The sequence below is a fragment of the Brachyhypopomus gauderio genome, chromosome 15, assembly GCF_052324685.1.
Source record: "Brachyhypopomus gauderio isolate BG-103 chromosome 15, BGAUD_0.2, whole genome shotgun sequence".
Classification (NCBI taxonomy): Eukaryota; Metazoa; Chordata; class Actinopteri; order Gymnotiformes; family Hypopomidae; genus Brachyhypopomus; species Brachyhypopomus gauderio.
This window is the reverse complement of record NC_135225.1, coordinates 8,125,468-8,143,610: the sequence shown is the minus strand read 5'-3', so window position 1 is coordinate 8,143,610 and position 18,143 is coordinate 8,125,468. Positions and strand designations below refer to the sequence as shown.

The following is an 18,143-nucleotide window of genomic DNA, read 5'->3' as shown; positions in this document are numbered from 1 at the left end:
TGAGGTGTTGCAGTGCAGGAGGAGGGGGGGCGACAGCGGGACACAATGCTGGCTCACCGAGCACGCCCCCCCCCCCCCCCCCCCCCCCCCAATCAGCTGGGGGAGTGTAAGGAGTAGGCTGTGATTACTAAACAAAGAGAAATGGGCCTGATTAAAGGGCTGCTTTAGCCGTGATTAGACACAGGGAGCAGCCCTCACATGGCACGCTTTTATTAACCGCCATCAACTTCATTAATGCGGCCACCTGGGACGAGTGCTCGGGCCACACCCGCAGAGCACTCACACTTCAGCCAGGACGTAGGGACGCCGTCCCTTTGTACAACGCTTACAGAAAAGTACTCAATCTAAATAAACGTCCATGCATTAATGTAGGTTTTTTTCTTATTATTCTTTCAAATCATACAGATTTGTACACTTGGTCACATGCCCATTCAGTTGTTTGTGTATGCAGTTAGGAGCAATGAAGAGCTTGATGACTTACATATAAAATAAAGCTACTACGACTTCAAAAACAGTTCATAAATAACTTACTGAAATCAATAAGGAACCTCCCAAATCCTTGCCTTTGGTACTGGGGCATGATCATTATGCAGGAGACATTGTACTTCTGCTGGCAAAGCTTTTCCTGAGAGGGAGAGAGAGAGAGGAAGAGAGTATGTCAGAGCACTGCCAACGCAGGCAATTCACTGCACCTGCTGTTGTCCTTGACTGAACCGAGTAAAACATGCAGAGAACACACTGCAGCTCTCAGATTCCAGTAAAAAGTTGATGTAGAATAGTGGGCAGCACATAGCAAAAAAATACAGGTTCACGGCTACTTCAAAATAATGACACATGGTCTCAACAGTAATTACTGCAATTTCTCTACTTCAGTAACACATTCAACAACAAAAAAAAGCATCTGGTACCTTTGAGAAGTATCCTACAAGATGGCAGCCTTTCTCATCATTTTGAGTTAGAATGTAGAAAAGAAAAGGCTCCACGTCATAGTACAGCGTCTTGTGGTCAAGAAAAAGCTTTGCAAGCAAGCAAAGATTTTGGCAGAAAATTTTGCTTACATTTCCATCAACCTAAATAAGACAGAAGAGTACATAATTGCTTAACATGGCTGCAGTTCCTAAAGATTACATATGTTATGCTGAGCACAGAGATTTTAAATCAGTTTTGTACAATTAGAAGTGGATCAGATTTTCTGATTCACAAAAGCCTGATGTAGAAATTAATAAGTGGCATGTATTACAATTGGCGGTTATTCTTGTTCAGCACATTTGTACAGCCTTTTCCATTCTTTTTGTGTCTTTTCTATCTAATGGTCTTAAGAGGTATGTGCCAAGTGATATTTACAAAAATTCAAAAACAATGGCCTTTGCCTGCAATGCAAACCGCAGAGATTTTTCAATTCTAAATATCAGAAAAACAGGACAGCAAACAGTGTCACATTAAATTAACAGTCCTAATTTAAGATGATTTTCAATCCTGCAAAAGATCTCTGCATTTCTATCCAATTTCAAAGAGCTTTCCATGTATTCAAAATGGTGCCTGGTTGATTAATAGCTCCTGGAGGGTTAAATCTCACTGATGTTAGCCAAAATTAGTTAATTCATGCAGGTCAAGTTCCTGTCCAAGCTCTTGACACGTGTTCCAGGAGTGAGCCTGGCAGATCGGTGCCCTTCATTTCGGAATATGCAACTCTTGGCGACATTACAAATGCAGACTTGATTAAATTAGGATGCAGATGCTTAAAAGACGCACAGAAGACACTGAAGAGGATGTACTGACCTCAAACACAGAAAGGTTATCTTTTCTGTAGATCTCATTAGCTGGTGGATGAAACCAGCCACACTTTTTTAAATGCCTCTGCAGAATGTTCCGGCTTTTCATGTACTTCAGACAGAACTCACAAAGATAAAGTTTCGGTAATCTGAGGAAAAAGGCACATGTAGCAGTTAAAAAATGCATATTAATTCAGGTGTATATTTATTCATATTACCAGCTAAAACGCATATGACTGCTACCTTGAATATTCCGGAGGATAAGGCGATGAGTACCATGTCTGTATTTCGTATTTTCCAAACTCTATCAACGAAGGATACTGGCCTTGATCACTGCCGCTCAGTTCAGTCCTCTGTTTGTAAAATAAGCAAACGTTTAGTTCATACAGCGTGTACGCGCAGTCATGCGCATGTCCACATGTGCACGTGTATTCCCTTCACCTTTGCAGTGAGCTCCTGGGCTTGTCTGAATAACTTCATGTCTTCCTCAGATACGTGATCACTGGGTGAAGGTATCCTCCCATCCTGAGCCTCTCGTTTTAGGCATCTCAAGGCATTTAAGACTGCAAGATTAAATAAATAAAAAATCTCTTCAGAAAACAGGCACAATAGAGCCCAAGCAGAATTAATAACATTAATATGCTACTTTATTAAGTACCTTGTAAAGCATGCAGCACAAGCAGCATATATATATAAAAATACCGACCACAAAAACACTGTTACAGTATTTGGTAAACAAAAGGTGTGCATGTTGTTCAGGAAAAGTAAAAAAAATAACAGAAGGGACTACACAGAAGGGTTATGAAATGTAAACATTCAGCATTAGTGCGATTAAAACGGGGGGGGGGGGGGACTGAATGACGAAGTTTGAGAGGCAGAGTTAAGCAGCATGAGCACTTGAGTAGCCAGATAAAAGCAGCAGAAGGTTGTTTGCAATTTAGTGGCTTCACAACATAAAAAAATATGTGAAAATAAAAAATGTGTCTTTATAAATAAAATAAAAAAAGTGTTATTTTGCATTAAGCAGAATGCCTTAAGAGGATTGAGAAGTGAGAGCTGGTTGGCCGCGTTGGGAGTTCAGGCCCTGTGCTTACCATGGTTTTGGTCAGGCTTAATTCTTCCGTCTGCCAAGCAGCCCCTCCCTGGCGTGGGGTTCCCTCTCTGAGGGGAGGCCTTAAACCTAAACCTGCCTAGCAGCCTGTGCTTTTTCAGGAAGGGAGCTCGTTTGAGATGGTGCGCTGTCTTAAAGGGCCGGCCTCTCCTGGGTGCCCAGCCAGAGGCCGAGCAGGACACGGATGCTAGCTTGCTACCGAACCCTTTGATGGGCTTGTTTCCGTGGCGCTGCAAAGGCGTTTTGGGTGAGGAGGAGGAGGAGGAAGAGGAAGCGTCCTGGGTGCATCGCCCTCGCTTTGGCGGTGCATAGCTGGGGAGTCCCTTCTGCCGGGACTGTCCCTGAGTGGCATAGATGTGAGATAGTCCGTCAAAAAGTCCCTTTAGCTGGCTGCTGCCGGGGAGACTGCTGAGGGAGGGGCCGCTAGACTGGGAGGAGCTGCTCTGCGGGGAGTGGGCAGAGGGAGGCGAGGGGGACTGACTGGGGTTCAGAGAGCTGGGGCTGTGTCCCGGTAAAGGGCTGGGCGTAGCCAGCGAGCTAGCCTGGACAGTTAACCTTTGGCTGGTACCCGGCGCCGTCGAGCTGGAATGAGGATCGCGTAGCCGCTTCCCATAGCCCCGTTTCTTAGGTCTATGCTGCTTAGAAGAGTCTGATGCCTCCCCGCGCACGTGTCTGCCCAAGGGGGAGGGGGTAAAAAATTTGGAGAGGCCGTCAATGAGGCTTTTGGTTTTCTTGTTGTAGGGGGGCAGCATGGTGAGGGCAGTGAGAGAGGCTGGGGTAGATGTGAGGGGATCGGTGAGACTCAAGCGGCTCCGGGCGTCTGTGGTGGGTGCAATGGTGCTGGATGAGGGTGGGGTGCAGAGAGTGCTCTTTTGACCCCTACCATGTTCCTCTCTCTCTGACAGCTCAAGGGATCTTGCATCACCACTGTCAGGCCTGCAGCAAGAGTCAATACGTGAAATGAAAACAATGTCATTGTGCCATACGATAAATAAAAGCAGGAATAAAAACAAAATCAAAATCCAACAGAAAAACACAATAGTTGTAAAAGTCTTTAGGAAGGCTGCATTTCACAAGAATGGTTCATTACAGTAATTAAGAATGCTGTTATGTTTCTGATCTGAAGTATTTCATTTTCACGCATGTTTAGTCTATTACATATGCAAGTGCAATTTCACTTTTTACACTACATACCATTTTAGCTACATAATTTGGATGAAGTAGCCAAGTGGGTGGTGTAATCTTATTTCAAATTTCTTAAAGAGTTGGCAGGGTTATACAAATTACTACTGCATTCATGAAAGCCAATAGAAAAATGTCTTTGTATGGAGAAAGAAAAAAAAAACTTGCCAAGAACAGTTTCCTCTATTAACTCAAACCAAACCCTGGCCATAATTCTTATACGTGATATGCCTGCAAGTGAATAAAGATGTCTCAGCTGACAAGAGGTTGAGCACAACACGAGCAAACCTTTTGCTACATGTCTACAGTGGTGCTAGCTATTGTGCTAGCAGTGTCCTGAAGCTTAATGGTAACAGTGATCAATAGAACTACACTAGTCATTAAAGAAACAGCAAGGTTTTGCACACGATGATAAACATCCACCTTTTTTATAAAATGCTACACGTTTTAAAACAAAATCACGCACATTTACATGATAAAAATAAAAAGTCATTTTAGATACCTGAAAACTTCTGACTTTTAGATTCCCGAATACTTTTGAAAAGTGTAGTGGCCTTTTCAGACAGGGGCTTGAGAAGTTAAACACTTCAGTTTGTACTCAAGTCCTCGATCTGGCTTCATTTTATACTGCATTCCAAGCATGTCTAACATCATCTTACAGACGTGTTACTCAGAAGGTAAGATTTTTCAAAAGAAATTTTGCAATCTTTACAGCGTGACTGTTCTACAAGCCTGTTCACCCAGGGTACCTGCCGGCTCTACTGCTAGCACAGGACTGTGTGAAAATTCTCACACAGATTCACCGAACCCCACTCCACATACAGCTTTTTTTTTTTTTTTTTTTTTTTAAGAATGCCCCTGGCTAACCACACACTGTTAGTAAGTATAACACGGAAGGGGTTCCATCAAAACAAAATTCTCAAAGCTTTTATGTATAAGAAAAAGGTCACACTTTTAGCACACACTTTAGAGTTATTACTCTAAGCACGAAACAAAAACACGAGACCCAGGGCGAAAGAAAGCAGTTTTCGTACATTGTTGGGTGTGTGAAGTGTTTCCTGGGCCTTCCCGGCCTTGCATATCGCCTTTTGATCTGGGCTGCTGTTTTGTGCAGCAGTCTCTTCTCCTCTTGCTCCTTTGGCCTGCATACTTGGCAGATCCACATTCCTGGGGGACGTCCAGCAAGAGGAAGACAAAGACAGAGCAGCCTTTTAGGCAGAGGTGGTAGAGGCTGAATACACAACTCTTGAAGTATCTGCGCTGCTTACCCATGGAACAGTTTAATTTTATGAGTAAATTAAGTAAAACAAGAATTAATATGTTTATTCAGTCAACCTGTAATTCATTTCAAAGTAATAGTTGTTTTAACTCTGAGCAGAGTTGTGCCAGTTGAAAAGAAGACAAAATGGAGCCAAGAGAGACAAACAAAAACGACCACCACTTTACTGGATACAAGTGTCACTCACTTAAGATCAAGTTCATGGTGTAGACTCAAACCACATATGAATACATGATTGCTGTTTTGACATTTTCAGCCAACACCAAGACAGATTTGGTGGAGTTTCCTGTACCTTTTGGCATTCGTGAGAGTGGTGGGTCACAACACTCCATATGGAACCCCCTATCACAGGAGTCACAGAACAGCATCTCGTCCTACATCCACACACACAAAGCAGCACGTTAGGAAAGATCCTATTTACAAACCACACGGCCACTCTGACACACCTGCATTCCTCATTTAAAACTTTGAAATCTAAAAAAGTTGCAGTCACACAATAAAAGACACTTACAGCATTTTTCCCCTGAATTTGACAGGAACTGCAGGTTTTGCATTCGATGCATTGCCACCGCAGTGCCTTCACATTGGTTGTCAAATCAGCAGAGAACTTCAGACAGGAAGGATGGCCTTGGAGAAATCAACAGAGAAACGCTCAGGATAGGGAGACTAACTAGTCTTACTTTAGCCAGAAATTTTTGGTAGAACATTTTTAAAAGCATCATTTGTAAGCTAATAGTAATAAAATCATAATAGAAAAGAAAAGAAAAACAATAAGCCTGCAAAGGAATATCTCTGACAAATGGAAGGTTGACTTGGCCTTAAATATTTGCACATGGGATAAACAATGTAGAAAGCCATGTGTGAAGACCTTCCCAGATCAGTGTTTAAACGCCCTGTGTTATCAAACACTTCTGAGTAGCTAATTAAAGATAATTTGATCTTAACGAGGCAGAAACAGTACGTGTGCACAATGTAATGGCAATCAATCCATTCTAGTCATGTAAAACCATGCTTGCCTCTCTCTCCAAGGTCTGCAATCCAGCTGTGTTTTACAGCGAGAACATATTTTTCTGTACTTTTATGAACACTTAATGAAAACCACCCCCATGTTGTGCAGTCAAACTCTGCCATATAAAATGTCACAGGGAGCATTTATTCCTTGTGGCATTTCAAAATGTTCAAAGCAAATAACTATACAAGAAGAGCAGGTAAATTAACAGCAACTTGGAAATTCCGTTAGGGCGAAAAATCGCTTGCATGCTACCTGGAGGTGGAAATACTGAAACTAGCGAAATCTGAGTGTAAAGCATTGTCCCCGATTACAGTATCCAAATAAAAATAAATAAATAATGTATGCATGCTACCAGGCAAACATGTGGACACACCCACTGTATTATTATTTTCAAAAAGGGAAGATGACAAACCAATGATAGAAAACATACTCTAATAAATTAGATTCTTTTAAGTAACCTATATCCTATATTTTGATGAAAGCTTTGCACGCTTTTGGATTTCTGATAACCAGCTTCATGAAGCGCACCCATGATGCTTTTCCATCAGTCCTGAAGACATTCTCACACATGCAGAACTAAAGATCTGAAATAAACTGTGTGCAGAGCGTGCATTTAAAAGTGTGTGTTTGTGTGTATATGCGTGTTGGGAATTAATTGATATATTCAAGATACCATTTTTTGAAATTTAAGCATAATCATCTTAAAATCCCTTTTTAAAAACTATTAACATGCATTTAGTCAAGTGTCCAAACAGTGTGTGTCTCAGATTGAATGTGTGTGTCCAAACGTCTTACCACTGCTCCCACAGTCTGCACATGAAAGAAGTTCTTCTGGTTTCTTGTCTCGATTGGACTCCTTTGTACCCAAACAGAAGCTGCATATAGGTATTGGATCCGCGCGAGGCTAGACACATGAAAAAATGAGAGGAAAAACAGCAACCATCAATCCCTATGCATTTAAGGCAAACTTTTTCTTCCTGAAAAACAGAAAACTGGTAATGACTCGTTCCCCTTCTATATTTGACACGCCCCACACACGCACACCCACACATTTTTCCACAGACACATTTTGATGGCATTAGACCAGATAGATGCATGTACTCTTGAAGCTTCTTAGACAAGTACAAGGTCATGGTGAAGAGCAAGTTAAATATATTTCATGTAAAGCAAGATAAAGATAAACGCCTCATAGAAACAAGTCACAATTCTCCAGTTCAGGTTGCGGAGCATTTAGTAGAATTTAAAAAGCTTGCTGATTGGAGACCTGCACGCCAACATTTGGCTCAGGTTTTATTTGGTGTCAGCTTAAACAGGTGGTTGTCAGTGCTGGTAGGAGGCCAATTAATTAGCTCATGATTATAGATAACATGCCCAGCATAGTGGCAGACAGAAACCGTCTATCAGACGTGACCATCACCCTAACAATCACATACAACCCTGAGTCACAATCGGAGAAAATGGTAGGATAAGCATTTATAGACCAAGATTATGAAACTACCAACAAATCTAGGAGTGATATATTTACACAATTGCCAGTGGTGTAGACGGAGTAAGATAAAAGACTGGAGTGGGCTGATACCCAAAAAGATATAGCATTTAAATATTGGCAAGTGGGTTATTAAAAAAATAATAATAATAAATTATATATATATTTATTTATCAATACGAACCAAATATGTCCCCCCCCCCCCCCCACACACACACACACACACGTTTCATAGAACAGCTTCTATTATAATCATTGTAATATGGTCACGTTTTACTGACGAGACAAGCTTTGCACTTTTTAGCAGACAAGAACAACTACAGAGACAAACATCAAAACCTGTCTTAGTTAAAGGAGGGGGGGGAGGCTGCTATAGAAACAGAATGCCACAAAGCAAACATTGAAGCTGCAAACGTGACCACAATGGTAATTTAGCCTTCGAGAAGTTCAGCCGAGGTAAATGGTTAGACAGGTCAAGCAGCAAGAAGACTGCTGTGCACTCAAAATACTTCCCGCTATGCAAAAATTATAGCGTAAATAGCCGTCCAAAACTGGACACACAGGATCTGTAAGATCATGTCAGACTTAACGCTCAAGGGATTACACTACAAAGCAGCTCAGCCTAAGGCAATAGCAGGGAGGTGAGCAAATGTATAAACATCAATTTATAAACCCAGCATTACACTACACAACCTACACTTACACATCCATAAATGTCCTTAAAATAAACTCTAGTTTAATGCACACTACCATGAATTGAATTTTGACAGCATGTTAGACCTTTATTACCCAAAGCTTCAAGTTGGGCCCTTGAGCTTTTGCTCCATGTACCAATAAAAGTTACTGGACAAAAAGAACGTTAGGAACAATCCCGTTAGGTGCGTTTACGAAGCGTTTTAACCTTACCTAGTTATCTGCCATGCAGTGAGGAATCGGTGTGCTTTTTAACTCAGGTGTTTGGGATTGATGCTTGTACACTCACTCAGAATAATCATCTTATGTGCTATGCAAGTCTCCACTGTTCCAATTACAGATCTTAATTTCAATTTTAACATTGCATATGCATTACTGTACACAATATTGCTTTTAAAAGGTACTACTAAAGACAACTACACTTGGCAGGCATTCTTGCCTAGATTATTACATATTGCCATCAGTGACTACATCACTGTAGCAGAAGTCTTGTGGTTCATGGCTGTGCTGAGTAAGCTTTATAGACAATTCAGGCAATACATGGTTAATTATTTCATAAGGTTTATCTTCAAGTCTATAATTTCTCCCATCTATGCATGACGGTTCAGATCCACCTCATCGTGGATGTTTTGGATTCATACATATATCTGCAAACATTCATGATTTCATGTGCGCTTATGCCAAACACTGAGCCAACACCTCCACTGCTGGCAGAACAGATTGCACATCATAGAGATGAACGGAGAACATGACTTTTACGGACAAGGACATGTTCCAGTTAGTCGAGTAATTAAAGTACAACAATGAGCCAAGTGCACTACAAATCACGACTATTAGGCCATAAGTGAGATGGCAGCTGCAAGATTTCTGTTAATTGTTTTAGAAAGCTTTCTTTTAATGAAATCTACAATCTGTCAACTTGGATTCAGTTTGTAACTAAGCAAAACATGATAAAAGTTCAATAAAGGGCATCTAAAATAAATAAATAAATAAATAAATAAAAGAGATAAATAAATAAATGGAATCAGGACAGGAAACAAAAACAAAAGGCCAAACAAACTGCATATACTGTTGAGTTCTTTTCTTCACCAGTAAAAAAATAAATAAAAAAAGAACCATAGACTCACCTCCAGCTATGCAAACATAAAACCAATTGAAAATGACACACTGTTAAAAGCCTAACAGTCTCTTGAGACTCTGCGTCAGAAGTGGGGAGCAAATATTCTGTTTTATTCACTCCCAAAAGGCTTCCTAGCAAGAGACAGGCTGATCCATCAAGGGACTATAAATCAGATTCTGATTGGGCATCAAAATACACACCAGCAAATCCAATAGGAACTCCATCTCAAGAGATCCAGCCAACCGCGGATCCCCGCTGTGCAGCATTTACCCTATAAATATCAAGTGTGTTTTGGTGAGAGATCTGTTGAGACTAACGGTAGCCTAATTGTTTTATGCAACAGGCAACCAATCCCCTCGGAGAGCTATTAATAATCCTGGCAGACCATCAATTTGCAGATGGGTTATTCATAAACATCCCAGTTTTCATTGAATTGACAGTTGAAAGGATCCAACTCGATGCTCCCTGAGCGGTATATGCCACTTCATGCAAGTGGACGGTATTTGTCCACAGAAGTTCAGTGTCAAAATGCTCAAGGACCGGCATGCTCGTTACAATCCCACCATACAGGATACATCACGTTTGATTTCAAATGCCTTGAATACATAACACAGGGGACTGGAAATACAACTGCGTAACAAAAATTACTTTACTGTAGTCTTAATTACATTACTTTCACCGTATTAAATTAAAATCTGTATGAAGAATTCAAACTCTAGTCTCAGATATTTAGATACAGCTTACATTTCCTACATTACCACAACTGCATGTGGTAATGTATGCAGGAACAGTCCCTGATGGATCCGTACTGACTTTTTAGAAACACAAAAAAAATCCCCACATCAAACCATACAGCCGTCTTACAGCACATTTCATACTGCTGTTTGATGCGTTTCCTGGAGCATTCGAGAGCCTGATCTACTTTAAAAAGCAAAAGATATGAACCAAATACCAATGCTGGTGTACAGTAACATGAGCACCTGTTGAGGATGCTGGTCCAGGAGAACGTGACATACCACCAAATTTACTGGTCTTATTTTAGCCTGAAATTATATCAACAGTGGGGAGAGATACTCTCCAAAAAATTCTCCAAACTGTTTTGAGAGGTTCTACTGATGGAGTCACGTTTCATCCATATAAATATTAGGCTGCGTGTAGGGATTAAAGTGGTGCTACCTAATGCTGTGTAAAGCTTTACAGGAAAAAAAGATGGTCTAATCTTGGGAATCACAGGGAACAACAAAAACTGGTTGGGGGGGGGGGGGGGGGGGGGGGCAGAACATGAACTACAAGATTGAATGATAATACTACATACAACAGATAGTGGGCCGCAGTCAAAACATCTAGGCCTATACACATCAATCACAAACATCAGAACTAGCCAGACTGCTCAAAAGATCTGTGCCTCACAAGGGTACCTTATAACTTCGGTGTAAGTTCGGTGAAATGTTTATAGAGTAAACATTCACACGCACAGCTAGGACAAGCAACAAAACAATATGCACGGGTAACAGAAACACATTTATCAGGACTGTAAAGTCTGGACTGTAGAAGTCATTCTACCTGATCTACAACATACAAGATCCAAACAAAATAAAGAAGAAATTGTTCATCTGTGAACCTGACAAAAGATTAGAATGTCAAATGTCAATGTAGTTTGGGATATCAAGTGCTCATTAAAGTAACAAGCCACAGAGCAAAGCAAAAGAAGCCGACATGAGGTATTAAAGTCTTGCACCGACAGAAGGCAAGCACCAAACAGTAGGGGTTAACAGGGCCAAGTAAACCAGGGCAGGTCCTGCGTGAAGACCAGCACCGCTGCCCTTATCTTCAGAAGAATTCCAAGATTATGGTGCAGATAACAAGCTGGGACAGTTCCCAGCTGATGGTGTGTCCTCTTGACAACTAAACAAACAGCTTATGTACAATACTGGTAATAAATGGCATTCACTGACACGCATTTCTGTTCCCTCTGGCTGCTCTTTTATGTTTCAGTCTACTGAAGTGTACATCAACATCTTCACAAAGCAGTCTGGGCAGAGTAAGTGGGTGGGGGTGGATGTGGGTGGATACAGCATGGTAATGTCTCATGGCTGACTGTCACAGAGGAATGTATGGCACACACGAGCTCTTGCTAACCTGCAACTTGTCCCAGAAGATTTTCCAACAGCAATTGGCTCATGCGAGCCTAAAACAGAGATGGTAGGGCTGTATTACCACCATCTCTTGGTTTGGAGCGCTCTGAGCATGACCCCAATAGCTGAAAAGGGCACAATTGGTAATGCTGATGTTTAGAAACGGCAGAAAAAAAGTCCAAAGGAGGCACCAAAACTGAAATACTGCATGACAGCCTATAAATTAATTAAAATGATATAGAATCAGCAATGAAGAGACATAATTAAACCAGAGATGAGACTATGCCAATCTTTGGCATTCAAATATCAAAGTCAAAGATAAAAGTTCAATAATAGCTCAATCACACACACAACAGATTACTATATTTTACATAGAGGAACACGCACAAATCAACCCACTAACTTCTCAAAAAGGATTTCAGCTATAGGTCAACAGAGTAACACTCTTACTAAAAAGCAATTAACCGAAAGTGCCTGTACTTTTTTACTGAATAATACTGAAAAAATTACTGAGAAAATATACTGAAACAGAGAATAGAGCCAGGTGTTCTGCACAACATTTGGCCTCGCATCAGTATTTTTTTGGTCTGAAACAAAAGGACACATGCATGTAAAAGAAAAAAGCCTCATAGCCAAGACACGGTGATAATGAATCCCACCACAATTAATTCCACAGGCAGTGAGGTCATTTTAGCTAACCGTCTAGTTGTCACTTACAATAAGCTGAGACTCCACTGCAGACAGCCAAATTCGGGGACAAACACTTTAAAGTCCACCGCAATTATAAAAGTGAATAAATAAATGATTTGCACAAGCATATTTTGTCTCTGAATTTAAAAGAGATTGTTAATCTGAATTAAACTGGCCAACCAAGTGTGAAAAATGTGGACAAAGATATTAAACACTATAGATATAGGTTCAAAATCATTGTTTCCAGAGGATGGACACAAGGTAGTAAAAATACAAGTTATTGGCATATTTTTGTAAAGAAGGGTAAAGTGGGGAGAGGGACTAAGATTTCCTCTAATTCTACTCAAGTTTAAAGTAGGTTACCGTTCAAGCATAGATAATATGTAACTAAGGTTCCCCAAATCACACCCCCCCCCCCCCCCCCCCCCCAATATATACTGGTATGTACGCAGCCACTTTGAGGTGCACTTGCTTGTCAACACAAATATCTAATCAGCCAATCGCATAACAGCAACTCCATGCATTTAGGCATGTACGCATGGTCAAGATGACCTGCCGAAGTTCAAACTTAGCATCAGAAGATCAAACTTTAAAAAGGGCCATGGTTGCTGGTTCTAGAAGGGCTGGTCTGCATAACTCAGAAACTGTCGATCTTCTGGGCTTTTTCATGCACAAGCATCTCTAGTGTATCCAGAGAATAGGGTGAAAAACTAAAAAAATATCTAATGAGAGATAGTTCTCTGGGCAAAAATGCATAGGCCTAGTTGATGCCAGAGATCAGAGGAGAATGATCAAGTAGGTTTGAGACGATAGAAAGGCAACAGTAACTCAACCACCTCTTACAACAGAGATATTCAGAAGAGCATCTCTGAGCACACAACACAATTTAACTTAAAGCACATGAAGCACATCAGATGATGACACCAGGTACCAGGCTGCTGGTAACGGTAGTGGTAATGGTGTGGAGATTACTCTCTTGGAACTCTTTGGCAGACTGATGTTTAAACAGGGGTGTTAAGGGGCCAGAGTATTGCTGCTAATCATGCCCATTCCTTTATGAACACAGTGTACCCATCTTCTGATGTTTATTTGCAGCAGGATAAAGCACCATGCAACAAAGCTCAAATAATCTCAAACAGGTTTCTAGAACACGACAAAGGTCATTGTTCACATGGGTTTACTTTGAGTTCCTTCAAATGGCCTCCGGTTCTCAATCCAATAGAGCACCTTTGGGAACAGAAGATTCATATCATGGATGTACAGCTTACAATTCCACAGCAACTGCATAATGGCATCATGTCGATATGAACCAAATCTCTGAGGAAATGCTCCATTTCCAGCAACCTGTTGAATCCATGTCACAAAGAATTCAGCAGTTCTGAAGGAAAAGGGGGGTCCAATCTGGTACTAGCGAGGTGCAACTAATAAAGTTGCTGTTGAGTGTACTTGTATTCAGCTGTTCACAGATTGTCAGCCATAATAACATTGGCATGAGACCTATAAATTTGTTACAACAAACGCTTTAGAAGGATTAAGCTTAAGTATTTGAATAATTAATTGATGTTCATACAACTCCTAACATTTATTACATGATAAAGTGATGTACTACAAGGTGCCACGCCAATTAGCATGATTTCAAAACCACATCTACCTACACTGGGTGTTTGCTAGTTGGTTTCAAATACACACCAAAAATCCACACAGCACCATGACAAGTATTACACTGAAATTTCCACCAAATGCAAGGGTGAATTTAGGCAAATGATTTAGTCTCCAGAATTATAGTGATAAATGAAATTGTGTTGCAAATTCACTTAAGTGCCACCCCCAAACAAGCATTACAGGGCCCTTAATCTTAAGTCTCGTGACCCCTTTATTGTAGCCAGTACATAAATCAACTACTGCATCTCAATGGGAGAGCGATAGTCAAATAAGAGCAAACTTAAATTCTAGAAATCAATTATGTACAGAGAAATGGTTTAAAGATTTTCTCAACTATTTGTTCTATGAACATACTGCTAAAATCGTCTGTTTTTGAGCTGTTCACATCAATTAACTTTTTTGTGGACTCACTGAAGCAATGTAAATTCGCTGGACATGGGGTAGAGTACTGTTGGGGTAGGATTTTCTGTAAATATTAAACAGTCTCCATATTGGTATGGTTCAAAACCAAAATAGTGCCAATGGCACATTTCTGGACATACATGGACAGTAGGTTACACTTAATGTGTTAAATGGTGTTCAAAAAATAAATTATGGATATGTAATTGATTAGATTCTCATGTGTGGACATAATGCAATCTTTTGTAATGTATACATGCTTACCCAACTATAAGATTAGGCTGCATGTACAAAGGGAACACTGTTAAATAAAAAGATAAAACCATAAAACTTGGCAATATGCAACAAAGCAGCAAAATGAGAATTTGCTTATCTCTAATTCATCAAAACATTCAGTAACATCAATTATTGGCCCAAGGCTATTGTGTTCCAATGTAAGCAATATATTAATAAACCGCTCATTCATTCATATGGTCTTGGGAGCAATACAAAAAAAAATAAAGTTTTAAGTTTGCCTTTCTACAGTGCATTCTGTAACCTGGTAATATGAATCTACATGACCAGATAAACACCAGGTACTGGTAAGAAACTTTGTAAAAGCACATATTCCTTGTCCATTTCATCACATTTCTGTGCGTCATACTCTGATAGTTTGACAGAACCACACATTTCTTGCCTCTCTTTTTTAAGAGGCGATTAAAACACCCATTAGATTTTTACAGTCAGAAGGCCTGATGGCAGAAAGTAACAAAAACGTTATATAGCTTAACAAATCAGCTATTTAATTTCCTTAGCCAGTATCAGAAATCCAACTATTTCAGCATGATTCGGGTCCAGACCTTTAGTCTGATTCATGTTTGCCAGACATTTGATTACTTGTAGGGGAAATAAAAAGGCCTAAGCATATAATGCATTGTCTAACAACTAGAGCAATTATATTAACCACAGCTGCAAACAGTGACCTAGCACTCAATACTACAAAAACACTTCTCCTGAACTGATGTAATCAGCTCTACTTTAACAGACTTTCATTCAATTATTGTGTTTCAAGCCAAGTAAGAGTTTCAAGAATGTCTAAAAGGAAGCCAACAAGGAGATCCAATACACCTTCACCACCACAAAATCTGATCCTGCTAGCAAACAGGACAAAAGGGGCCAGGCTTGGCCCTCTCCTTTCTCATATTTTAACCCCTAGCAGCATATGATAAAGAGGCCTGGAGCAGCTGCAGACTGACCAGTCCCCAAGCACACAATTAACAACAAAAGGTCCCTTTTAACGCATTGAGCTAATCAGCGGCCGGCCCACCACTGCAGGCTGCCTAAACCATCTGCGAGATGGCAGACCTTCTTTCTGATTGTGGGGGGGAAAAAAAAAAAAAAAAGAAGAGGACTGGCACCATGCTATCATGTCCTAGTGTCAATGAAAAACGCATCGCTTAGCAACAGTCAAGCCCCGCGCCTGGAAACCAAAAGCTTTCAATGAACAACAACAAGGAGCAGACAAGGGAATGTGCTCCAAGATTTGATTACCAAATGGTCTCCCATTGTTAGTAATCCATGGCAAAAAAAAATAAAAAAAAAGCAACCAGAGCTAGGGCCAGACTAACAAAGCCCTAGTGACCAGTAAGACTGGGACAAGCTGAAATGCTTGAGATTCATAATTTTAAGCCATAACATATACTTATTCCTGTAATAATCACTTAAAAATATTATACAATGTCAAATGAACACTGTAGGCTGGCACAGTACACTATCAAAAGTCACAGGCGTTGCCCACATTGAGAAACCTTTAAATAATGAAGCACATTTAAATCTCAATGATAACAGTAATGAGTGTGAGATCAATCTTCAACTGCTCAATAAAACTCAAATATCCTGAAGTCTAAATAATATGCTTCCATGGGCTCAATTACACCTTGACTTCATGGTATGCTTGTCAGCAGACAGCTAAATGCAATATTTTGGACGGAGATATAACCGTACCCATAATGTGCATGTTTGTCACACACAGGACATGTGCCCCAAGTATCACATTTTGAGAATAAGGAAACTTTGAATTACTGCGTTCTTGCTGTACATGCAGTAAAAGTACATCTGATTAGAAACTGAAACCATACCAACATTTCAATTAAATAATGTACCATTTGACATTGTGCAACAGTAGGTACCATCATTTACAACATATGTTCCATCCATCAATCTTCGTAAAGCATAGAATGCGCTAAGGAAAAGTTAAGCATCAAGTATGTTCATTTCTTGATGCTCAATACACTACCAGCTTCTAACTATAACATGTTTCAATACAGAAAAAAGGCCGTTTTCTTGAGTGAAACAAGGAGAATGTCACCACTATGCATACCTGATCTCTCTCGTGTGGGAGGAGCGTTACAGGAGGAAGGTCCAGCGACGAGGCCACGCAGCTCCTAAAACCCATCTTTCCTCCCGTGCCGCCATTTTTCATGCGGTACAGTGGCCCATCCTTCAGCAGTCTCCCATTATTGACTGCCCGCTTAGCGGCCAGCCTTAGCCTCTGCTGGAACCTGGGGTTAGCCACAACATTCACCAGGTCATCCTGGCTCCTCAGGAAGCGCTCTATGTTCCTAAGAGAAGAGCCAGCAGGCACGCCCAGACCCTCGATAGCCCTCCTGAGGACCTTATTCCAATCCACATGTCGCAGATCTCCTGCAGGTAGCACTGATCCAACCTCAGAGGAAGTCGAGCCTCCAGACTTGATTGCGGCAATCCTTCCTGGGTTATCCGGGTCTTTATATGAAGCGCAACCTTTGCTGGTAACCTTAAGGATGGATCCATCCTTCACAGCCAGCTCCAGTTGCTGGAGCACAATGGCCTTGTCTAGTCCATGCGATGTTGATACAGCATGACAAATTCGCTCCTCTGAAGGCCTCTGCTTCTGCCTTTTGATCTTCTGAATAGCCTCAAGAATCCACTCTGTGTACAGGGGATTGGCCAGTTTCACCATGGTGAAATAATTTGTTTCATTAAGGCGTAATCCATGAATACATTCCCTCTTATTATGAGCAAACTGTATGCATCCACAAACAAACGTCTGCCATTAGCACAACATATTATACCAAATTGCAGAACTCCTTAAGTATCAGAGTCTCTTCATTTCCACAAACTTTCTTCAGTAGACAGTCAAAAAAAATCCCTTAATTAATCCAGACAAACTTCCTTAAAAATCCTTGCAAATTTCACACGTGAGTGAAACCTGAAAGAAAGGAGAAGGGGCAAAGTTACTTTGCAAGCAAGGGTTTATGCACATTAGAATGAGAGAAACTGGATCATCTCAAGGAATTAAATGCTTCCTCAAGACTAGTTAGCAAACCATTTTGATATGCTTTCTGTACAAAACACTGCTAAAATAGGTTTAGCTTTGTTCATATTTTTTACATTTCTATTTTTTGGCATGAGTAAATTCAAGCTATAAAAGATTAATGTTCAAGCTGAGATGCAGGAGAGCAGACAAACACTCTTATTAACGGCTGAGGTGAACAGCTGTGCACGAACAAATCTTTGCCTGTTTCCATCACCTTCCAGCTATTCCCAATTGCCACCATGACCTATGCAATTTTCCTTCTTTT

General features: G+C 40.6%; 1 protein-coding gene across 1 annotated transcript in view; it reads right to left on the bottom strand.

Annotated features, from left to right (window-relative positions):
- The window catches only part of kat6b (K(lysine) acetyltransferase 6B), a 28,562-nt gene that overhangs the window by 7,532 nt on the left and 2,887 nt on the right, over nucleotides 1-18,143 (bottom strand). Inside the window, exons 2-12 of the mRNA XM_076975577.1 lie at nucleotides 16,901-17,770; nucleotides 7,152-7,260; nucleotides 5,856-5,971; nucleotides 5,637-5,718; nucleotides 5,100-5,232; nucleotides 2,867-3,819; nucleotides 2,214-2,335; nucleotides 2,016-2,125; nucleotides 1,780-1,921; nucleotides 909-1,070; nucleotides 532-625 (exon numbers count right to left, since the gene is read on the bottom strand). Of these exons, the coding sequence (XP_076831692.1) occupies nucleotides 532-625; nucleotides 909-1,070; nucleotides 1,780-1,921; nucleotides 2,016-2,125; nucleotides 2,214-2,335; nucleotides 2,867-3,819; nucleotides 5,100-5,232; nucleotides 5,637-5,718; nucleotides 5,856-5,971; nucleotides 7,152-7,260; nucleotides 16,901-17,521 (2,644 nt within the window). The 5' untranslated portion in view covers nucleotides 17,522-17,770. The remainder of the gene's footprint in view (nucleotides 1-531; nucleotides 626-908; nucleotides 1,071-1,779; nucleotides 1,922-2,015; nucleotides 2,126-2,213; nucleotides 2,336-2,866; nucleotides 3,820-5,099; nucleotides 5,233-5,636; nucleotides 5,719-5,855; nucleotides 5,972-7,151; nucleotides 7,261-16,900; nucleotides 17,771-18,143) is intronic.